Here is a 25,900-nt window from a genome sequence, read left to right as displayed (position 1 = left end):
GCCTGGATAATTACATTAAGTCATTTGACCTACTGGTGGAGGAAGACATAAAGATGTCTTCATCCTGATATGTGAGAGTCATAATGAAAGCAGATGGCAAATAGATAAGAGATTGGTATTTTGGGTGTAGAAAGTCTAGGTAGATCCCACTGTTTATCTTTGACCAGAGCTATTAATATGTCTCTTCTGCCATATAACTATATTGTTCGTACCTTGACGTTTTTATTTGTTACCAATAACAAAAGTTTGATGCCAGCAGCTTCCTGTCTGGAGGAGGGAGCCAGTGGCACCTTAATTCCCAAACTGACCTTTGACTTGTACTCATCACTTCAGCCCTTCCAAGAAAGCGTTGGCTATTGGTTAAGCTGCTCTCTGCAGAAGAATCTGCCCAACCCAGTTCAGCTCAAGATCCGAGTCACGTGATAAGGGAATATCATGAACAGTATCTTGAGTGGGGGAGCATCTGCTCAACATTCTTACAAACTGAATTGGAGAGAGTTCACTATCACTGAAGTTTCCCATCACAAAGAGCAGCCTGAAAGAAGGCATTGCAAAATGTGAATAAAATGATGGCTATCTATCTGGGATGTTCCTTCATACTATCAGCTGAATAACCACGGTGTATCCATAAACATGGAGTTTGGATGTGTATGTTCCACAATAGGTGGAGTCAAAGCATTAAATTTAATTGTTTATCTTTGCCTAATGTAATAAAATCTAACTTTGATAGGTACTAAAATTATTCAAATTGTTTTTGCAGGAAAAAAAATTAGTCTTAAGGGTCATTTTAGTGTGACTTCTGCCCCACTTCCTCCCCTACCTCCCTTAAGCATGTTGTCAGTAATGTCAATAAATAGTGAGTCTATCAACATTCTGGGGAGAGGGCAACCAATACATTGGCTTGTGTTTTGCGTGTAGCTGTGCTTATGCAATGTTTTCCACATTGTGGCTGTTATAAGATCAGTTTTAAAACTGGAAGGGAATTTGGAGGTTCTATCTCATCTAGCTCCTCATACTTTACAGATAAGGAAATTGGTTTTAATCTGTGAATTGCATAAATTTAATTTTGCATAAATAGAAGTGTCAAAAATCAGTCTTGAATCCAGGTCTCTCAACTCTGTAGCTGGCATTTTTTTTCTGCACCCTCTTAACCAAATGTGAAATAAAAATGTATGATGTGCTAAAATAAATGAATAAATAAGTGATTTTTAGGACCACTGTCCAACTTTTAGATTGTTAGTCAAAAGCGTAAAAATACATTTGAAAGATCAGAAATCATGTTAGACTAATTTCTGCATGAGCCTGTCAGGTTCTTTTGAAGATAGGCTTCTAACAGTTTATATTTTTAGAAAGTAACATTAGCACAGAAGTTAAGATAAAGATAATTTCTGATTTCTGCTAGGTTAATGACATCAGATTAAGACTTGCATCTCCAATCATCCTGATCTATACTTGTCCCTGGACCTAGATGGCTCTGGAGGGGAAAATGAGCCAGGTGACCTTGTGTAGCCCTCCCTCATTTTAATCCAATTCACTTGCAAGTCATGGCATCATCTCCCAAATATCATGGTCCTCTTTGAGAATGAAGGACAAACAACAACACTTACAGAACTTCTGGAGATGAATCAGTCCATTGTTTGAATCTCACAGGTGAGAAAACAGGTCCAGCACAGTAAAATGCCTTAAACTCATAGTCAACAGCAAAGCTGGGACTGGGCACTCAGGTCTTTGACTCCTAACTTTGCACTACCCTGCCTGCCTGCCATTTATCTTTCTCATTAATTTGTTCATTCAACAAATATTTACTCAGTACCTACTGCAAAAGCTGTAAGGTGCTACACTGTGTGTTATGCTATAGACCAAGGAAGATAACAATAAAACAATCGCTGCTCTCTAGTAAATCTCTGTGTGGGTTCAATTGCAGCTGCACAAACCAGGAAGAATAAATGTCTACCCCTATAGATCACAATAATATAATAAAAAGAAATTAAGCTTAGATAGAGAGCTATTATATAAATCTGATTCAGAAATAGCTTAGTTTTGTTTCAAACCCATCTTTTCTGGGAGACAGAATAGGTTTAAAAGAAACGTCTCAACTTGAAATAGTAGATGAAGAAATTATAACCACTCAAAATATTAATTAGTAAAGTTGCTATCACTCATTTTAAAAAGTTAATATATCGCAAAACACTGGAGAGTAATTCCCTGGCTGTATGAAGCCAGAGGAATTTAGATAATTGAACATTAGAAGAGCAAATTCTCTGCCCTCTTGTCCCCCAACAATAGAGAATATATCTTATCTTCCCAGGGAGAGTGTATAAGGTAATATTTGTCTTTGAACTTAAGGAAAGTCTTTAAGAAAAGGAGCGGACAGGAAGCAAACCTTTCAGCTGTCCCTCACTTCAGTGCTGATCTCCTCCGGAAATTCCTCATGCTATACAGCAAGTAACATTGCAAATAATCTACAAAACAGGTTAGAAAAGCTTTTTTGTATTAGATGAATCTTGCTTTGCTGAAATAATCTTATATTCTATGTCATGGCTTCAAAAGATGGGAAGTCAGCAAGTGGTGATGAACTACCCACTTGTTACGGCATGGGATTTTCACCAGTTCGATATATGTTTTTCAATAACAGAACTACACCTGAAGCTAGGGGATCCCCATGTTGTGCATTTCCCCATTGGGGCTCACGTGATGTCCCCTTGCTTAATTGCCCTTTAAACCATTTTATTGCTTTACTAGGGCCTATAAAAAGTGCTTTCCAAATATGACAAGCCCTGAAAGGCTGAAGGAGAGAGTTATCGTGGGGAGCTGTAATCAAGAAATCTGTAGCTGCTCCCAGTGGGGCCCAGACCTTCCTGAGAACTGGAGGAGCCAAGTGGGAGGGCCAAGACAACATGGGTCGTTACACAGGGAGAAGTTGTCGCCTGTCTCTCATGTGCGTGGTGAGCCTGCTTCTCTTTGTGATGGAGCTAACCATTGCATATATTGGCAACTCTCTCTCCTTGGCCTCCGATGCCTTTGCCGTCCTCTCTCACCTCATTTCAATGATCATAGGTCTGTTTGGGGTTCGGGTCAGTACAATCAAACAGAATAGGAAGAGCACTTATGGCTTGCCCCGTGCAGAAGTGTTGGGAGCATTTGGCAATACCATCTTTGCTGTGGCCCTCATGTTTAGCATCCTGATTGAAGCCATCAAGAGGTATATCAATCCTCAGAAGACAGAAGAAGCCCTGTTGGTCCTCATTGCTGGGATTATTGGGCTCTTCTTCAATGTGGTCAACTACATTGTCTTTCTAGACTGCTGTTACTGCTCTGCCGACAGCGCTAAGGAAGATATTGAAACAGGTAAATAGCTGAAAGGTAGTATTTCTTCATTTTGTCGCTGTGTGTTTAATAAAATTCCTACCCGGTTCTTACCATCATTCTCTCTGGGAAATTATATCCTGTAGATATTATGTTTTTTTAAGTTTAATTTAAGAAAAAAGTCTTATCTGGGAATAAGAACTTTCATTCTCAACTTCCTAGGAGATTAATAGGAGCAGGCTATTTCCATAGGATCAAGAAAGGGACTTAGGAGACTATTTGGTCTCATTTTACTTCTTCATTTTATAGATTTTATAGGAACTTGGTCCCAGAGGGATTGTCTCTCTCTGTCTCTCTCTCTCACACACACACACACACACACACACTCATTCATACAAATTGAATCTGGGACAGGAGTCAAATCTCTAACTCCAAATCATGTATACTTTCCACTGTCCCTAGTAGTCAGTACCATGATTGTCTCTTTTTTTAATGCTTAAGATCATAGAACTTAGAGCTGGAAGGGAACTCCGTTGCCATCTAGTCCAGCCCCAGGGACAAAATAAAAGGAGTTTCTGAGAGGTATCTAGGAATGGAAGGATCCTCAAAAGCAGTGTCAGTCATTTGAAAAAAGAAAAAGATCAACATAGATCAAAGAACTTCCTGTGAAGAAAAAGTCATTGTTTAACTAGATGTGAAACGGCAATGGTGAAATTTTAGAGGCAACAATCTCTGGAAGTTCAGTTAAAAAGTATGAGACCAAAGGGAGAAAAAAAGAAAGAAAAAAATAAATTGTTCCCTTGTCCTCCTCCAAAAACTTTGTAACTGTGAAAAAATTAAGATTAGCAGATGCCTAAGAATATTTTGTACAAATGAAGAAAAAAAATGAAGGAGCCTTTCATTTAGTAAGTTCTCTGTTTTTTAACAGAAAACTTCACAGTAATTTGAATGTATATTTATCATTCTGGATCTGTTCCATTTAAGGAAGACAAAAATGTTATTTAGGTGTGGGTTTTATGAAAAAACTCAAGTAGAAAGAGTGTCCTACCCATTCTCATTCATTAGATCTTAAAATAAAAGCTTGCAATAAACCTTAGAACAAAGCAACAGATCTAAAGAGGCTCTTCAATCTGAACAGTATGTCATATTTTTATTGCCATGGGAGGTTTTGTTTTGTTTTGTTTTAATCAAAGCTGTTTGCAGAAGAAAAAATTTCATAAAAGAAATCTGCCAATAGTAGCCTTTGAGTAATATTATGATCTAGCCTGGGATTCTTTCTAAACTTCTCCTCTGGATTTTGAGAATTATAAATTTGTTATTTTCTTGCTTCATATTATTCAATCTTCTCTCACTTATTGGGATCTTATATTTTAAGATTCTACCACCCTCTGGTGTGATAGAGATAGAATTTGATATAGATATAGATATTTGATATTTGATATAGTAGAATAGATACGCTTATTACATGGATGAGTGGATAAATATAGGGGACTAGTGCCTTAGCCAATCTCCATTTCAGTTTGCATACTGGTAAATTGTAATTTCTCACTGAAAAATCAGTCAGTAAGTATTTAGTAAATGCTTACTAGGTACCAGGCATTATGCTAGACAATATAAGTAAGGCAAAAACAATCCCTCACCTCAAGGAGCTAAAATTCTAATATGGGAAACAACTTGCAAACATACAAGATATATATAGGATGAACTGGAGTTAGTCTAATAAAGAATCTATTTTTGTTGTGTATCTTGTCATTAAGTTGGGGATATTCTAAAGTCACAATAACAGTATACTTCTTTTAGTGGTATTTGACATAGAATGTAGGATTTGCAAAATTAAGAGAAAAAAAATGGAGTTAGAAGGATCAATTTGATTGGAATAAGGGAAGAGAATATATAGACAATGAACTAGGATTTCCTTGAAAGAGCTTTGCAGTTATGTATGTTAGGTTAGAGTTATACTGAAGCACATTCTTTCCCCAAAAGGAAAGAATAATTAAATTGCATTGTAAACTCTTTAAGAGAAAAATTTTCTCTCGTATATCTCTGTAACCCTCAAGAGTTTAACACAAATGCCTTTCACATATTAGATGTTCAATAATAGATGTTTTAAGTGAGTAAATCAATACATTAATAAAATAAAATGGTGGTTATGACTCTTTTGTGAAGGACAACTACCGATTGAGTGAAGATTTTATATCTTGTTACATAGGTCATTATGTGAAAGTATAACATGACATTTGGTCCTATGTTAGAATTAAAACAAGGCAAGAATAGTTGGCCAATACATATAAACAGGGACAATGATAGAAGTGTCAACAGGATCCTAACGAACACATTTTTAATTTATCTCAGTTGCTTTACATTGGTTCCAGTTTTATCTTTTTCTTATATTATAAACATCTATGTAAAGAAAGTTACAAAATGGAAATGCTAGAAAAGATAAACATAGACAAATATGGAAAATAACATGGCAATGTTTTAGACATCTGTGATCCATTTATTAGAAAATTATTTAACTTGTTTTATCAAAGTGCTCATTTTTGAAGTGTTTTCCCATTTTTACTTCCATGTTAAGATAACAATAAAAGACACAAGACCCATTTTTTATCCTAGCCTTTGACCTGTTCATGTGGAGCAGACCATATGGGTCCCTTTGGTCTTGGGTCTGGAGCAGCCTAGGGTATAAGACAAAAGAAAATATTATTCATCTTCCTTTGATACATTCCCTGGTAAGTTAGTCCTTTTGTCAAAAGACTTAAGTACTTGTGGTGATAGGGACTATTGATCTAGAGATATAGTTTTCTATTTTTCATATTCTTTTTTTGTATTTTGAGCTCTATTGGCATTGGTTTTATTAAGTTAAATGATATGTATATGAATGATCCAATGTTTGATGTAAACTCTTCAGGGTTTTTATTAAAACCCTTTTTAATTAAAAAAAAGGGAATATTATTTTTATTAGAAATACTACATCTGGATTCTTGTTATTCTTCTCTCTAGTCTCATGTTTGCGATGTTTTTAGTTATCTGTTTTAATGTTCATCTCTTTCTCTCTCCTGTCTCTACAAAATAGGTTTCAAGTGAAGAGTAAACATCTAAGCTAGTTGAATCTTTTACACTTACAGATTGCCCTACTTCATTTTTCTCATAAAAATAACGGAATAAAATGCATCCTGTTCTTACATTAGTATTGATTGGTACTCACTATTAGACACAATTTTTAAAATCAGAGATCTCATACTTTAGACTGTAGGGACTGAGAAAGAATTTTTACATTTCTAGACCCCTAATATAGTATCCTGGTTTTTAAAATGTTGTTTTATTGGTATTTTTTGTTTTGACACAGCAGACTATGTCCCAACAAACACATAAGCACAACTACCTCTCCACTACAACCAAGATGAATATATTTCCCCAAAACCATTAAGCAAAACTGAAATAAATAATGATTACAATTGATAGCATATGTTTCTTGCCACTTTTGTAATTTATAGCTTATAAAGTCAGGTTGTGTGTTTTGATTTTAATATTTTGGTATCAATTACCTTTTCCTCTGCATAATATTTTTTAAAAATTATCAATAGTATCTTTTGGTCTAACATTCCAGCCATATAAAGTGCTCTGGGTTTTTTTTTAAATATTAAAATAAAAATTTTTGATTTGCATCTTTCTAGTGATTCTTACTCTATACTTTCATTCTTTTTTTTATATGGCTCTTCACCCATTTTACTATATATATATATATGGCAAAGGGAACTAGAGTTCATTAAATTCAGGTAGCTGATATGAGAGACAAATCAAGAAATTCAATTTCAAATTCAATCAAGAAATTACTAGGCTCACCAATTTTTTTTTAAACTGGGAACAAAGATTGTACATTCTATTCAGACATTCCTGGGTAATTGATAGGGGGGAAAACTGAACAGCTTGAGCCAGGAAACATGAAAATGAATCAACAAGAGAGAGACTAAGAGGTTTGGATGATACCCAAGACCTTTAATTAGAGAAAAGATGGAAATGAATGAATTTTAAATATCTCAACTGGTTTTCAATGCAGTTTAGACAAAAGTGAAAGGTAGAATTAATAAAGAAAAGAAGAGTGGAAGGGAGAGCAGAATACATTACAAGTTCAAAGTTCAAAAGCAGAGGCTATGAACACTACCATCTAGGAGAGGTCTTATAACCTATAACTATCTCCTGATTTCTGAGACCACAATACAACTTAAAGACTCTGCTTAAGTTGTCTAGTTTTCATTACTCTGGATTTATTTGATTTTTAACATTTACCTTTTCTTCTTTCCTAAACTGATAGATGAACTTCTTTAATTTGAGGATGGATAGACACCCTAATGCAAATTAGCTTTTTTTTTTTTTTTAAATTCGAGGTGATTTTCTACTATCTTTTGCTGCTAAACTTTCATTATAAGTGAGTCTTTTTTGCCTTGTGTAGCAATGGGACTGGGAACAAAGCAGGCTCACAGAGCTGACTTGCTCTATAAATGGACTTTGAAATGTACTTTCAATAGAAAAAGACCTTTCTTCTAAACTTTGTAAAGCTTTACTTTTTAAAAATTAATTTCTTTTTGTTCCCCAATTTTTTTCCCCAAATATTTACCCTCCCACCTAGGGTGAAAGTACTCCTACAGATTAAGCCAGGCTGTCAGATGTAGTAATAGACAATCTGCACTGAGAAGGATCTGCAATCTCAGCAAAGTATTTCTTTTTCAATACTGTTGACTTGTTGCTTTGGCAAACTCTATTTGTGATATTTATCATGGAAAAATCAGAGAATTTCAGAACTAGAAGGCACTTCAGAGGTCATCTGGTCCAATCTAGATTTAGACCAAAAAAAAAACAACACTATAATATTCTCAACAAGTGATCATCTAGTCAACTTGAAAATCTCTACTAAGAGGGAACCTACTACTTTCAAATATAGCCCATTCCACTTTTGGATATCTCTAATTGTTAGAAAGGGCAATGAAGTGGTCTAGATATGAGTGTCAGGCTTGGAGTCAAGAAGACCTGAGGTCAAATCCAGCTTCAGTTACTCACTTACTCTGTGAAATCAGGCAAGTCACTTAACCTCAGTTTCCCCTAATTCATTGCAGAGGGAAATAGTAAACCACTTAGTTCTCTTTGCCAAGAAGATTCCATATAGGGACTTAAAGAACTGGACTCAACTGACCAACAGTAATTGTTAAGAAAGCAAAAATGGCCTGCTGGAAACTTCCACATATTATCTGCATTTTGCCCTTTGGAGTTAATAGGATCAAATACATATGACGCCTGTTTTTAAAAGATTACCTCCTGGGATATATAAAACTGTTTTGTTGTTATTAAGTCATTTCTCAGTCCATGATCCCATCTGGGGTTTGTGAATTTTTTTTTTTTGGCAGAGAAACTGGACTATAGAAATTGGATTTGCCAATTCCTACTTCAGCTCATTTATAGATGAGGAAACTGAAGCATACAGAGTTGAGTGACTTGCCCAGGGTCACACAACTAATAAGTGTATAAGGCCAGATTTCAACTCAAGAAGATGAATCTTCTTGACTTCAGACCTGACATTCAATCCACTGAACCACCTATCTGCTCTGTATAATACTGTAGACATTGACTAAAATATGTCACTTTCTTTTTGGGTTAATTTCCTACAGGAAATTTTATTGAAAAACAGTTAAGATAAGCAAGATTCAGAAAGCTGAAGATAAACTTTTTTGAATAAAAAGACGATTGTAAATGGAAACTAGTTTACAGCTTCTGGCTATTGTTCAACAATTCACTTTAACACATTTATTAAAGGGCTACTACTATATGTAAAGCACTGTGGTAGACACCGGTTTAGATACAAAGTCACTAAAATTGCCTTTAAAATTTTGATTTTTCTTATTTGTGTTGATTTGTTTTAGGTTTTATGTGTGTGTGTATTTATATATATGTATATATAAATATACACATAAAACCTAAAACAAATGTGTGTGTGTATTTATATATATGTGTGTGTATTTATATATACATATATATAAATACACACACACACACACACACATATATATAAAATTTCTGAAAATATCTCTTACTCTTTCCCTAGTCACCTCTACTTGCTATTTGCTTGTGAGGGAAAAAAAAGAAAGAAAGAAAGAATAGAAAGCAGTTTAGTAAAAGCACTGAGAGAGTGTGTATGGAATAATGAGAGTTATTTTTGGAGCCTTTGATTCCCATTACCCAAGCACTATCTCTGATACTGACTGTAAAACCCCAGGCAATTCAATGCTCTATGTGATTCCCTAACATTCTAAATTTCAGAGATCTAAGATGCCAACCTGCATCAGTAGAGGGAATTTCATCATTACAGAGTTCTCAAAATTAGAGAAATTTGTGGATGCAATTCCTGTTCCTAGCCTTTAAGACAATCAACCAACATATCATAATCTAATATTTCATACTCATAATTTCCCACCTCTGCAAAGAGGGGAGGGAACTGTGTGAAACTGCTCCCTGGGAATTATCACTGATCTTAGTAAATGAAGCTTTTGCTCAGTAATTTGTTGTTGTTCAATCTTTCTGGTTTGTCCCATTTTTTGTGATCCCATTTGGGTTTTGGTTTTTTGTTTTGTTTTGGTTTTTGGCAAAGATACTAGAGTAGTTTGCCATTTCCTTCTCCATTGGTCCATTTTGTCAGAGGTTTGATTACTTGCCCAGGGTCACAAAGCTAGGAAGTTGAGTGAGGCTGGATTTGAATTTGAGTCTTCCTGAATTATGGGTTGCTTCTCTTCCCAGTCAAACAGAATCATATAATTTCATAGTTGGAATGGACTTCAGTGGTCATCTAGTCACATACCTTTAAAATCATCCCCTCTATTTTCACCAACCTCTCTCTTATTTGATGGTCACCAATTCTTACCTAAAAACTGTCTTCTTCCTCTAGACCTAATTGACTACTCTTATATTGGAATCCACACTGTTGCTCACGATTTATATCTAATCAATCCATGATTCCTTAATATGCCCTCTTAATCACGTCTTTTCCACTTAGTTTCCCTATGAGACAAATTTACACATACAAATACAAACATGTACAAAATGTTATTCATGCTCATTCATGCTCTTTGTATTTCTTATTCCTCTAATTAGAGTGTAGATTAGTCTTACAATGAGCTTACAATCTTTACAGAATGTCTCCACTTGCATATCCTATTACAGATATGGTATGTGGGAAATAATACTCAATGGGTTTAGGATCAAATTCTGTCTTTGCTGCTTACTACTAGTGTGATGTTATACAAATCATTTTGTGCAAATCCTCATCTTTAAAATTAATCCTTGCCAGTTCTGAATCTATGTCTGTGAATTAGTTATCCTTTGTCTATCTGTCTGTCTGTCTCTGTCATTGTCTCTATGGCTTTCTTTTCCTCTCTATATCTACGATCTCTTTAGCATTTCTTTAGCACTAGTTCTTTTCCTCTATACTTATATATAGAATTAGTTCTCCCTTACCTTCAAAAACCAACAAAAAACCCTTCCTCCATCTCTACAACTTCCTTAATCCAATTTTCATCTAATTTTCATTTCTTTACCATCAAATTTCTCTGAACATAATCTATGTGCTGCTTATATTACCCTATCATCCATTTACTCCTCAACCCCTTGAATCTGGCTGACATCCCCACCATAAGATTATCACTATATTTATAATGAATGTTCTGTTCTTAGTCTTGAATCTCCAACTGCTTAATGGCTATTATTCAACTGTCATTAAATATGAACTCACCTTTTCCCAAGATTCCATTTCCTTTATTAGCAATTTTCTTATGTCTAGCATTGGCACTATCATTTCCCCAGTAACAAAGGCTTGATACCTCACAGTCATTCACAACTAGTCTTCAACTTCTTTTACACTCATATCTAATCCCCCAAGACCTACCAATTGTAATATCTCCTGAATCCATCTCTATTTTCAAAGCTAATACCCTATTCTAAGCCATTATGACTTCGCTTCTGAAATTCCAAACAATCTTGAAACATCCCTCTCCACTCTAATCCATCCTTCATGCCACAATCAATTTCCAAGATAAACTACCTAAAACATTTCCTTACAGATGTCATCCCCCTGTTCAAAAATTCTCAGTGGTTTCCCAGTCACCCATGCAAAGAGTCAAAACAGCATTCAGAGCACCAAGCCTGCAATAAGGAAGACCCATCTTTCTGAGTTCAAATTTGGCTTCAGACACTTACTAGTTGTGTGATTGTGGGCAAATCACTTAATTCTGATTGCTTCAGTTTCCCCATCTGTAAAATAAGCTGCAGAAGGAAATAGCAAACAAGACTATGAGATGATCAATTCTGATGGACATGGCTCTCTTCAATAATAAGATGATGCAAATCAGTTCCAATTGTTCAGTGATGAAGAGAGCCACCTACATCCAGAGAGAGGAATGTGGGAACTGAGTGTGGACCGCACCATAGCATTTTCACTCTTTCTGTTGTTGTTTGCTTGCATTTTGTTTTCTTTCTCAGTTTTTTTCCCCTTTTTGATCCGATTTTCCTTGTGCAGCAAGATAACTATAGCTATGTATACATATATTGGATTTAACATATATTTTAACATATTTATCATATATTGGATTACCTGCTATCTAGGGGAGGGGACAGGAGGAAGGAGGGAAAAATTTGGAACAGGTTTTGCAAGGGTCATTGTTGAAAATTACCCATGTATATGTTTTGTAAATAAAAAGCTTTAATAAAATTTTAAAAAGAAGAAAAGAGCAAACCACTCCAGCATCTTTACCAAGAAATCTCAAATAAGATCACAAAGAGTTGGAAGCAACTGAAATGACTGAACAACAACAAAAACCCCATTACACCATCCTTCTACTTCACTAAGACTGCATAGTAATTCAATTCTCCCTTCCTATTTTGGGGGGATCCTTCTCCCCAAAAGCCATATCCTGTCTTGATATTAAATTAGAAGACATTTATTACTTCTTGGAAATTAATTACCCTATCTTCAAAAGACCTTCTAGATAACAGCTAAAGACAATTACTACTTATTTTAGTGCCGGGAATATGTCAGTTGTAGGTCAAAGGCAAGTAAGTGTCAGATAAGGCAGGAGGAAAGCCTGAGAAAACACCGGGAAATGTGCCCTATATAAACGAGTCCCTCAGAAAGTACCCAACACAGCAAATGTCCTTGGTCAATCAGTAAGAGTTATATAGAACTGAAGATATGATTCAGCCAACATGGAGGATACAACAAATATTTCAGTGATTTAATATGTTTTCACCAGTGTCAAGTGACAACTAACTACCTGACAAGTAACAAAGATAAAAGGGCTGGAAGAACCTTCACCAGGTTTTTAAGGGAAAATTAAATATTAAAATATGCAAGGAATACTTTAAGAAGAAAAGGCAGGGGAGAAGAATCTGAAGGGGCAGACAAGAATTGAGACTTCATATATAATCTGAAGTTTGAAAAATGGAAGAAAAAGAAAATGGACCACTGATCCACTGGAGCTTAATCAGTTTCAGGGTCTCCCACAGAGAGTGGAATTGTACTCTCTGAGATAGGAGCTTCCTATGCCACATGACATTATGGTAAAGATTCCAAGGTGGTACCAAGAGAGAGAGGACCTTTTTTCCCCCCTAGTTATAGGAAGAACAGTAAATTAAGGAGATTGGTAATTCCCTTTTGAGGGATACTGAGGTCACTGTTTATTAATCTGACATGAATAATTAGCAGCTATGTCATCTTCCTGAATGAATATCTGTCATATCACAGAGTCACTTCTGGTGTGTCAAGTTTGTTGTTCCACATCGGATCACTTGGAGCCTAAGGAATCAAATAATCCATTTCATAATAATAATAATATTAATAATAATAATAATATATACATAGAGTATATAAAATATATATGTTATGTAATAATACACATATGCATATGTAAATATGTTCATACACATATTCCAATATATTTCAAAAGCAATTCTTTTTTGAAAGATTTTTAATTTTTTCAAATACATGCAAAGATAGTTTTCAACATTCACCTTTGAAAAACCTTGTGTTCCAGATCTTTGTCCCTCCCTACTCACCCTGCTCCCTCCCCTAAACCGCAAACAATCTGATGTAGGCTAAACAAATACATTCAATCTTGGATCATACTTGTTTGTGCATTTAACATAGCTTCCTTGTCAAATTGTAAGCTCCTTGAAGTCAGGGACTATAATCTTTTCATTTTTGTTTCATGAGCACCTATTCCTAGGGCCTTACACATAATTGGTAATTAACATATGATTATTAGCACTTGGTGACTCAGAGGATAAGAGGGCTAGAGCTGGAGTCAGAGAGACCAAATTTTTCAAATTTCAAATTTTTCCTCAGTTATGTGAAGTTTAGCAAATCATTTAACCTCTTTATTGCCTCAGTTTCCTCAACTATAAAATGAGAATAATAGCAATTACCTCCCTGATTATTTTGAGGATAAAATGAAGCAATATTCACCAAGCACTCTACAAACTTTAAAGCACTTTATAAATACTACTGTAAGAAACAAAATACTTTACCAAAAACTTCACTGACTCACTCATGAATGCAGGAAAAATTTGCTTTACATTTTGCAAGAATGGGTGCCTAGGTGAGTAGAAACACCTTTGAAACTCCAAAGGCAGCATTTTATTTCCTATCCTGAAGCACAAGTTCCTTTTCGGATTCCCTATCCATTAGATGTTACAGAAGTTACAAAATATGAATCTCCACTCCTCATAACATAGCCAGTCCCTGTCCCAAAAGAGCTTACATTCTAGAGGGGGAAGATAACAGTGGAGGGCTAAGGAGAAAGAACAAAAGATTCTACAAAAGCAATTTTCAATATGGTTAAGGAACAATTTGGGGAGATAAAGGCAGGCAAAGCTGCTCACAAGTAGGCTAAAAGCAATCGACAAAGAGGTTTCTGTGGCTATTAGAAGTTTTCAACCAAAGTCCTACTTTTAAACTCCTTCTATTCAAAAGTTCCACATTTGAGTGCTAGATCAATCCATCTATGGGCAAAGTCAGCTGAAAATACTCCTAAATCCACAATCAGTTTCCTTACTAGTGTCACCAATAATCGGAAAAATCTCAAAGTCAGCATGTCTAAAGCAGAACTTATTTTTTCCCTAAAACTCACCCCTCTTCCAAATTGTCTTATTTCTATTGAAGGCACCATGATTCTTCCTTTTTCTGAGACTGGTACTGTTGCTATCACCTTACTCAACATATTTGGTCAATTGCCAAATCTTGCTTTTCTACCTTCATGATATCTTTCACATTCTATCTTTCTCTCTATTCACATAACCAGTCCTTTAGTTCAGTCCTAATTTTCCTGTCTTCTCGACTATTGTAAGTAATGGCTACCTTGGGTCTCCCTGCCTCAAGTCTCTACCTGACTTAGGGCCAAAGGGACTTTCCTTAAGTACAGATATGATTATTTTGCTATTCTATTCAATAAATTCCAGTGAATCCCTTTTGTCTCTGGAATCAAAAATAAAATCTTCTAAACCCTTTACAGCCTGTCCCCAATCTATTTTTCTAGATCATTGGACATTGCTCTCCTTTTTTCAGTCCAACCATACTGAGCTTTTTTTTTTTTCCTTCTGTTCCTCACACATGGCATTGATTCATACTTTTGCACAAGTTGTTCCTATCCCTGGAATTCAGTGCCTTCTCCCTTTGCCTAATGTTACTAACCAACGGCCAGCTCTTGGCAGGTAAATTCAACAATGCTGGTAATGGTAATGTTCTCCTAACCCAGACAACTAGCCCTTGTTCTATCACAGCCCTGGCAGGCAGCCATTCTCCAGGGCAACAACCCTAGCAGTAACTACTTCTGCTGATGTTGCAGCCTCCACCTTCTTAGCCTTCACAGCTAGACAACTCAGAAAAAATATTTCTTCTCACTGGTTCAATGTCAAAAATAGATATGATTTTATCAATGCAACTAACAAAAAGGAAGTAATTATCACCTGCTTTGCAGAGGACCACAGGAACTCACCCTCTGGCTTACAGCTGAAAGCACCTATGATGTGCTGTGTCTCCTTTTAGAATCTGAACTTCTTAAAAACAGAGACATATCTATGGTTTTTCTATAATTATTTTGTAATTTGTACATAATAAATATGTAATAACTTTTCAATCATTTATTCACTCACTCAATCATTTATAGAATTTCTTTTTTTTCAAAACTCAATTCAAGCATTTTATGATCTACTGAAGTACCATCTTTCCCAGGCTACTTTGTATTTGTTTGTATTTATTCTCTATTTTTCCCTTGAATATCCTTATATATGCACTTCCTGTCTCCACTGAAAGAATTGTGTTAGATGTGAGTAAAGATTTTTCTCTCCTTTGAATTTGTATCCCCAGCATCTAGAATACATTATGTGTTTAATAAATATTGATTGGTTGATATAAGAAGGCTCATAGATCTAATTGTAAAAATTTTTTAAATTGAAAATACAATAAAAAGGGAGAAAAAAATCCCAGATACAATTACTAAGATTTATTCTACAGAATATCATTTATGATATAGACTGAAGCCTGTTAATTCAGAGAAAATGTCCAAGGGACAGTAAAAGTGCTTATACACTCATATATACAAATATATAGAATATGCATAATAAAGTGCAAGGAGACAAATGACCTTCTGAAATATGATGCCTAAGTGGAATAAAGCAATGTCATAGGTTGATTAAGAGGGGCAAAGAAGAAGCATTAAAAATAATTTAAAATCTATGGAACTTAAGTACCTTCACTAATACACATCTCAGCTCTTTCCATATCTAAAATAGATGGTTTTTTCATCAATCAATCAATAAAGTTATTAAATACTATGTGTCAGGCCCTGGGAATATAAAATAATCACTCAACAAGTATTTATTAGGGATTTGCTATGTCCTAGACACTATGCAAAGCACTAGGGATACCAATACAAAAACTAGGGAATACATAGACTCAAGGAACTTGCATCTCTGAACTGCAGTGACTCCAAAAATTCATTACTTGCTGACCAACTTTACTGCAGAGGAACCTCTCAAACATAACCACGCTGGTCTGATATTGAACTGATGTTTGAAAAATTTCAAAAATACAGGACCTGCCAGAGCTTGGGTTTGCTGGCATTGCCTTTGAAACCTCAGGATCACTTCTGTACCATGATGAGGCATTTTAGTTAGAATTTAGTTAAGGATTATTATCTGTTAAGAAGATCCACTGACCCATTGTTTGATGAATGGCTGAATAAGTTGTAGGACATTAATGCTATGAATTTCTGCGTCATAACAAATGATATGAAGAATTCAGAGAAGTATGGGAAGATGTATATAATGTGTAGTAATCAGAATCAGGAAGATGATATTTATGATTATAGAAAAATTTTTAAAAATTAAAAAAATATGATTATAAAAATGTAAATGGTCAAACAGTAAAACCAATATTAAACAACATGTAATTATTGTAGTCAAGCAAGGCTCCAAAGAAGTTAAGAAAATATACTTTCCCTCCCTTATTCAGAAAGGTGGGGATTATAGAAATGGATTTGGGGCGGGGGTAATTGGCTAGTAGTGAGTCAAAGTAGCCAGGTTAAAAGTATGTATAGTTTAGTCATTAGAGTTGAATGGGACTGGGTGGATAAAGTTTTCTCACTTTAAGACTGAAATCACAAGATCCCTATTTCCAGAGTGGAACATCAGGACTCAAACCCTGGGTTGCAGGATGTCACTTGGTCTCTAAAGGTCAAACCCTCAGGAAGTTACAGGAAGTGAAGTGACCTGTGGGAAGTAGACAGCATTGAGTGACCATTGGTTAAGGATGAGTTATGTCCTTTTAGTCTCTCTAGTGAAATGACTTGGGCTTTTTCCAATTTAACCAGGTGTTCTATGTCTAGTTGGTGAGGTTCCACGAGCACATGGTGAGAGTTAGGATGGCTCCCAGGTGTGTCTGGGCCTCTCCCTGCAGGGACTAAATAAATGCTTTCTCTTTGTACCTGAAGATTTCTCTGATTAGTTAATTTGGGGAAGGGGGTCTAGCACCCGTCCCACACAGTTATAGAAGTTTCAAATATTTTCCAAAATGACTGTCAATTCATATAGCTCTACCAAGAGTGCGTCAATGTGCCTGTTTCCCACAGCCCTTTCATTTGTTGTTTTTCTCTGATCAATATTGACAATCTTTTATCTATGAGGAGGAACTTCAGTATTGCCTAAATTTGCATTAAATTATTAGTAATTTGTCTATAGACCTTCTTACAATACTGTTTTTAAATTTATAAAACAAAACATAAAAGATTACAAAGGAACCCCAAAGTTAGTGAATAAAGACATATTTTTTCCTAACGGAGTTCTTTGGTCCCATGTTAAGAATCTCTTCACGGGATTTTTCAAGGATTCAAGAAGCCCTAGTTGGCCTTTGTGATCCCTTTCAGTTCTAGGATTTTGTCATTCTTTTAAAGATTGTACAGAATTTCCCATCAGAATTTCTCCTGGGAATATTCTCACTTGATTCAAACTCCAATTTCTGAATACCATCTGAGTACTCATTTGGGGGAATAGCATTGGGGAGGGGATAACAGGAACAGTGAGTAGTAGAGTTTGGCTGCCTTGTAGACTGCATGGGAATAAGGAGTGGGGTAGTAAAAAATGTTTATAAAGATCAATTGGGATCAAATAAGGAAAGACCATGAATGCCTGCTTAAAGTGTGTGTACTTCTTTTAGTTGGACAATAGGTTGTCAGTAGAAGTCTTTGAACAGGACAGTTTTTAGTGATCTGAATGATGAATTAGAGAAATTTCATAGTCATAGGATTCCTTTGAGAGGATTGGGGGAAGGCCATTTAATTAGTGATTTCAACAGCAGCCCAAATGAGAAGTGATAAAAACCTCAATTAAAGAAGCAGCTGTGTGAAGAGAAATAAGGAAATGGGTATGAGATGTTGTTGATCTGTGTCATTCCTGTTGCTGAGAATGTTTTTCCCTAACTCCTCTTTCAATTTATCTAAATCCTACCCAGGATTTATCCTATTCAGAAAGAGAAAGCAATCTTTTCTCACTTCTGAAAAAAGCCTTACCATTAATCCTTAGTAATCTGTTTCTTCTCTGAATTCTAATAGTATTCTAAGATTCATTTTGGCTCTGAAATCCTATGATTAATAATATCAGTATAACTTTTAGGATACTGAAAAAAATAAATTGATTATATATCTTTTAAATAATCCTATTTACAATTAATTGATTTTTCCCCATGAATAATTGTCTAAATCATGGTTCTTTGTTTCTGAACTTAGTTCAAAATTCAATTGGTCTATAATGAGTTAAGTTTAGAAACTGAATTCTTCTATTAACCACTTCCTTATTTTTGCCTCAAGGAAATCTGGTAGCTCTGAAAGATGCAGGTGGACACCAGGAAGTCTATCTAGTCCACTATCTCTAACTTTGCAAGTAGACTCAAATAATGAACATTTCTTAATCACAGAAGTTTAGCTTCCCTATGAGTTAACTTAAAGTTATAATTGATGGGAAAACTGTTATTTAGCATACCTTCAGCTCCTAGGAAAATACTAAGACATCTGGTGATATCTTTGAGTGCTGAAGCTAACGCAATACATAAGATATGTGTATCTTAGAGCCAGGGAATCTCCTATCCCTGATTCCCTATCAATAGCTCCAGGATGCACTGGGTCCCATAAATCAAGCAAATATTCCTCTAAGACCAAGATGGGTAATTGCTAACTTCATGTGAGTGTCAAATCTCTTTTTCTAATGTAAGTAATCTTGTTTTCCCCAACACCACAATGCTCTCTACCCTATTTTCAATTGTATTATTGAACCCCTCCTGAACTCTAAAATCATCAAAACTATATTAAAGTTGATAAGTCCTACCTTAGGACCTTGTCATTAGGAGAGACCAATCACCCAATTTATTGATTACAGATAGCCTAATTAATATTTTGATCATACTCAGATCACTGTTTTTCAGTTTAATTTTCAAATGTAACAGTACAAAACACTGTATTTGTAACCTGTCGCTCTACTAAGTAGAGAAGTAGATCTGGACTTACACAAACTAAGTTCAATCTTGAAGTCTTTAAAAAGAATCCCCCTTATACCTTCAAAATTTTTCCTGAGAACATCACAAGTTGGCTCATATCTAAAAGAGTTCTCATAAAAATATTAAGATTAACAAAACACTCAATACACAACAGGTTTTATTGAATCAGATGGAAAACACAAAGAACTGTTTTCTGAGCCAATAATCAGGAAAATTTCCTTCTCTGATGAGCATCCAATTTCCCCAGGGACCTTTATAATACTCCAGACTTAGAATCTACATTGAGTAGGATACCCTATAGGAAGAAAGGGTTTGGATTTACTGAGCTATCCAGAAAACCCTCCCTCCTTCTAAGTCTATATACTTCAATATAGTCTGCCATTTTTTGACTGTAGTTTTAAAGGAAATTTTATGGTCAAGGTCTTACCAAATATTGTATTTATTTTACATAGATGGTGCCTTGACTTCATATCAGTCCAATTTCAAAAATGGACCAATAACTTCCTTTTGGCTTTTTAAAAGCAGTTTTGAGTCAGAGGTTTATTATTCTTGCTAACTGCCATGTTCTCCCTCAGAAGGCTAAAAACATTTACCACTGCTTTTCAATGAGTCCTACTTAATGTGGGCTGGAATAATCAGGGTAGATTTCATGGAGTATAAAAAGCTACATCATGAAGAATGAATAGAGTTTGGATAGACTTGAAGAAGTAGAGGAGGAGATTGTAGTATAAGGGACAAATGTGGCAAATATAGAAATAGAAATAAACATGGTATGTTTAGAAGACAATGATTGAACATCATCTCTTTTTTCCCTTTATAGTTAGACTCAGATTTTCTGGGACTCTCACCTTGGGCTTCATCTTGAACTCCTTTATACTTTGGAACATTATTCCAGTCCCTACTGTGGTTTTTTGTGGATACAGAATAATCTTATGTTATTTGAATTTCCTTTCCTTAATATTTGAAGGTTTTTTCCCCTTGGTCATTTGTAGAATTTGTTGTTTGTCAATGGAATTGTTTAGTTTTATCACTACATGCCTTGTGATTTGCAACATATGATTTCTTTCTGAAGGCAATCTGTAAATTTTTTTAAATTGGCTCTTTCTTTTCTGTGCTCAGAAATGGACAGATTTTTAAAAATATATATATTATTTTGGGGGCAGCTAGGTGGCACAGTAGATAGAGCACCAGTCCCAAAGTCAGAACAATCTGAGTTCAAATCTGTCCTCAGACACTTAACACTTCCTACCTGTGTGACCCGGGGCAAGTCACTTAACCCCAATTGCCTCAGTAAAAAAAAAAAAATATATATATATATATATACACATATATATAATAATATTATTATTATTATTGAAGTATTGTTTTCAAGTTATTTTGACTTGGCATTACTTTTGGGTGTCCTATAATTCTTAATTTGCCTCTGCATATCCTTTCTTCAAATCAACATGTTTTAAGCAGGGCCAATAGATCATTATATACTTCAACAACAATACTATATGATGACCAATTCTTTTTTTTTTTTTTTTTTAATTTAATAGCCTTTTATTTACAGGATATATCATAGGTAACTTTACAGCATTAACAATTGCCAAACCTCTTGTTCCAATTTTCACCTCTACCCCCACCCCTCCCTAGATGGCAGGATGACAGTAGATGTTAAATATATTAAAATATAACTTAGATACAGAATAAGTATACATCACCAAAACATTATTTTGCTGACAAAAGAATCAGGCTCTGAATTATTGTACAATTAGCTTGTGAGAAATCAAAAATGCATGTGTGCATAAATATAGGGATTAGAATTTAATGTAATGGTTTTAGTCATCTCCCAGAGTTATTTTTCTGGCATAGCTAGTTCAGTTCATTACTGCTCCATTAGAAATGATTTGGTTGATCTCGTTGCTGAGGATGGCCTGATCCATATGATGACCAATTCTGATGGACTTGGCCATCCTCAGCAATGAGATCAATCAAATCATTTCCAATGGAGCAGTAATGAACTGAACCACTACACCCAGCGAAAGAACTCTGGGAGATGACTAAGAACCATTACATTGAATTCCCAATCCCATATTTTTGCCCACCTGCATTTTTGATTTCCTTCACAGCTAATTGTACAATATTTCAGAGTCCGATTCCTTTGTACAACAAAATAACGGTTTGGTCATGTATACTTATTGTGTATCTAATTTATATTTAAATATATTTAACATCTACGGTCATCTTGCCATCTGGGGGAGGGAGTGGAAAGAGGAGAAAAATTGGAACAAGAGGTTTGGCAATTGTCAATGCTGTAAAGTTACCCATACATATAACCTGTAAAAGGTTATTAATAACAATAAAAAAAAATCAACATGTTTTGTTTACATAGAGATCATGCTTTCTTTTAATGTTTTTTTTTTGCTTCTTCCAAACTATTCTTCACTTCCATGTATTTGTCTTTCCATTTTTGTTTCTCTTTCAGATTGCTCTTCAGTTCCATGTATTTGCATTCCAAAATCAATTTTCTTTTTTTCTTTCTTTAGTGAGATTTGCTACTCTGTATTCATTTTTTCTATTCTGCTATTTATTTCTATAATATGGGCTATACATTTATGTTTTCACAGTTTTTATTTCTCCTTTAAACCATTCAAGGAAAATCTTTTAAGGCTCCATGTTTTTTTTGTTTGATTTTTTTCTTAGGCAATCAGGAAGTACCTTACCCAGGGTCACACAGCTAGTGTCAAATGTCTGAACCTGGATTTAAACTCAGTTCCTCCTTATTCCAGAGATAGTGCTCTATCCACTATACCAGCTAGTTGCCCGTGTTCCATCTTCTTTTGAAAGAATTTGCAGGAACCTTTGTCTCAATGGGTGTTAATTTTCCTTCATCTTGTAATACTTATAATACATGTCTGGACTCTTTTACTTGATCTGGAGGCTCAGAAAATAGAAATTACAGAGGGTGGATTTCAACTGAATAGGAAAAAGAACTTCAAAAATACAACAGATTGCCTTGGGAAGTAGTGAATTTCCCAGAAGCCCAAAGTGGAAGCTAAATGAGTACCATTAGGTTTGTTGGAGAAGGGATTCCAGCAAGTCTTGGATCAGATAACCTCAGAGGTCCCAGAGCTATGAAACATCTGGGTAACACAATGAATAGTGCTGTGAACTTAGAGTCAAGAAGACCAGATTTCAAATCTGGTCTCAGATACTTAAAAACTGTTTGACTATGTGTGATCCTGGGCAAGCCATTTAGCCTTGTTTGCTTCAGTTTTCTCACTGTAAAATCAACTGGAGAAAGAAATGGCAAAAACACTTCAGTATCTTTGCCAAGAAAACTCCAAATAGGGTTATGAAGAATCGGATACTACTGAAAATGGCTAAACCATCTTGGCTATGATGATGATGATGATAATGATGATGACAGGATAGATGGATACAGATAAAAGAATATCTAATAACTTGTATGTCCTACCCAAATTTCTCACTGTAATTAAAGCCTATACATTATGCTTTCAGTTAAAGCCCACATTTTATGCATTTTCTCCTTTCTCCCATTTATTGTTTTTCCTCCCTTTTCTTCTCTTCTCCTCTGTTCCCTCTCATTACATTTCTTTCTTTTCTCTCATAGTGATACATTACCTTTCTTTCCCTTTCTTCCTCTCATTCCCTCTCCTTCCTCTCACCTCTCTTCATGTTTCCTGTTCTTTTTCTCTTCCTTACCATGGCCATATATTCTCTCAGACAAAGCAATAAAGAATAATTTAAAGCTACTCTCCATATCACTTCAGGGGAAGTGATGGCCCTTCAGGGGAGAGGCATCCTGGTCTTTATCCATTTTAGATATCATTAGAATATCAGGAGCCTCTCCAGTACCTCCCATTATGTCATCCTAGTGCCTCCCTCCATTATGTCATCCTAGGTGCCTCCCCCCATTAGGTCATCCCCATCCAGGTACCTCCCCAATTATGTCATCATTTTTGTTACCCCTATAAAAAAATCTTGTACCCCACATTCGCTGCTAGATTCTTGAAGAGAGTCTCATTCAGCCCTAGGACCAAACCATGGATCCATTTGGTCCCAGTAAATCTCTCCCTTTCAAATAAAATATTAAATTGTTCTAGGGGCACAACTTTATTATATTCCTATATCCAGGAAAGAAGACTAAGGAGGATTGATCAGACAGGTAGAAGAGTAAAGAGAGAGTAATGTCACAAACAACTAGGCACTTAACATCCCTGACCCATAGTTCCTTCATATATAAAAAGGAGATAAAAATTAATTCCTTAATCTCACAGAGTTGTTGCAAGGATCAAATGAATTAATAGCTGTGAAGTATATTGTAAATATGTAAGGGGCTTATAGGAATATCAGCTGTCATCCAAATTGGGGTCAACTTCCATTGTTACAAAGGCAAAACATACTTCCTATATATTGAGTGCCAAAGTAGAGATAATGCTTTTTCCCAAGGCTGTATGACTGATTTCTAGTTAGTGAAATATTATTTATTGGCATTAAGGCAAATGTTCCCAACATGATTCATATGGAAATATGTTAAAATGAATGTACATGTATAACTTGTATCAGATTCTTGCTAGTGTGTGGAGGGAGGGGGTGATGGAGGAAGAAAAAAAAGTTTGGAACTCAAAATCTTACAAAAATAAATGTTGAAAACAATCTTTACATGTGACTGGGAAAATAATATAGTATTAAAATAAAAATAAAAAAAAAGACAAATGATAGGAAAGGCACATTACAAATGATTTTAAAAGAAAGATAATATATTCTTCTTTGTTTTCTGATAGTAAGAAACACTACACAACACAGATGATCAGAAGTTAATTAACATTATGGAGGTGAGGGAAAGTATAAATTAAATTAAATCCCATTCCTCCCCATTCTCCTTCCTCTTTATTGGCTATAGGCCAATGCTCTCAATGCTTTAAACAGCTTTCTAAGGACTTAAGTTGCAGAAAAGGTGCCAATTTACAATAGTAGAAAGTTTTTTCATCTGGAAGGTCTCTATACTAGTGGAATCACAACCCCATTCCCTGTCCCTATCCCTAGAAGTCTTCATTCCCTCATTTCTTGGGCTAATATTTTCTTCTATTATGTTTTACTGGTTTGCTATGAAGAGAGAAAACAAGGGAAAGTAAAGACTTTTGATCTCCCAGGGAAGATTCTGTGTAAATGAGGGTTATTTCTGTTGAAATCAGGGTTATTATTTTTGGGAACCACACTGTCAATGGGGAGATTGTGTGTGTGTGTGTGTGTGTGTGTGTGTGTGTGTGTGTGCAGCTTCTATGTGAATTGGAAATATTTCAATGACTGGTAAGATGAATTTTTTTCTTAAGTTCCTTGGGGGAACCAATCCCTAAATTATAATGGTAATCATCTCTTACAGACTGAAATCTATGAGCCTGTGATACTGTTTATAACTTCCATTAAATGGCATTAAATTTTACATAATCTGTTATGTATATTAACTCATTTCAGCACGTGAAGATGGAGGCTGTTGTAGGGTACTACTTTAGTCTCTATCCTTCTTCTCTAACACTCCTTTCTTTTCAAATATTTTATTAACCCTCTTTGTCTTTTCTCTGTCTAAGGCAGCTTGGATACTAAGCTAGAATCAGAAGTCTTGAATTTGAGACCCCACTTTACCACTTATTTCATGTCTAGATTTGGGAAAGCTATTTAAAATATACATATTTAGGTAAATGTGTGTTTCTTTTTGTCTGTGTATATGAATATGCATATATACACATGTATAAACAGCACACACACACACACACACACACATATACACACACATATCTGATTCTCTACTTTTTCATCTCTAAAATGGGAATAATAATATTAGCTCTATTTTCCTCATAGAGTTTTGAGGGAAAATGTTTTGTAAACTGAAGGTCTCTATAAGTGAATGCTAATGATTATAAATGCCTTCTTTCCACTATGCACATTACCAAGAGATAGCCCTGACTAATTTTTTTTTTAAAGGAAAAGAAAAAAAAGAAAATAAAGCTCAGCAATTGGAAAACTTAAAAATAATTAATTATTTAATTAAAAGAAATCATCAATTCCAATCTCCTTATTTTACAGATAAGGAAACTAAGACCCAAAGAAGTTAAGTGACTTGTGCAGAAAAGCTTAGCTAATGTCTCCATGTCTAGTACTCCATTTATATTATACCAGGATAACTCTCATGTGCAGCAGTTAACATTTTCATTTCATGGTACTTGAGTTTTAGTCATTATTTGCTAAAGCCAACTTGAATCTAAGCTCATTTATCTAGAAAATGGGAAATACTGCTCCCTACCCCAAGTTTGGAATGTATTCACTCCTCATCTCTAAGAATGCCTCATTTTCTTAAAGGTTCAGGTAACTCATGGGGTGTTCAAGGATGACTAGCACATCTCTGGTGTGACAACTTGCCAAACCCTTTTCAGGGCTGCTCATCCAGCTTTCCTGTCTATTTGGCACTCAGCTCTCACATAGGGCTTGAAGAAGTTGTAGCATGCAGGG

At 35.2% G+C, this 25,900-nt stretch overlaps 1 protein-coding gene across 1 annotated transcript in view; it reads left to right on the top strand.

Annotated features, from left to right (window-relative positions):
• Positions 1-2,897: 2,897 nt before the first annotated feature.
• LOC116419118 (zinc transporter 10-like) overlaps positions 2,898-25,900 on the top strand; it is a 42,462-nt gene continuing 19,459 nt past the window's right edge. The window contains exon 1 of the mRNA XM_031937387.1: positions 2,898-3,348. Coding sequence (XP_031793247.1) covers positions 2,898-3,348 — 451 coding nt within the window. The remainder of the gene's footprint in view (positions 3,349-25,900) is intronic.

Source organism: Sarcophilus harrisii, chromosome 4 (genome assembly GCF_902635505.1).
Source record: "Sarcophilus harrisii chromosome 4, mSarHar1.11, whole genome shotgun sequence".
Classification (NCBI taxonomy): Eukaryota; Metazoa; Chordata; class Mammalia; order Dasyuromorphia; family Dasyuridae; genus Sarcophilus; species Sarcophilus harrisii.
The sequence above is the reverse complement of the archived record's forward strand: the minus strand, read 5'-3'. Positions and strand labels throughout refer to the sequence as shown.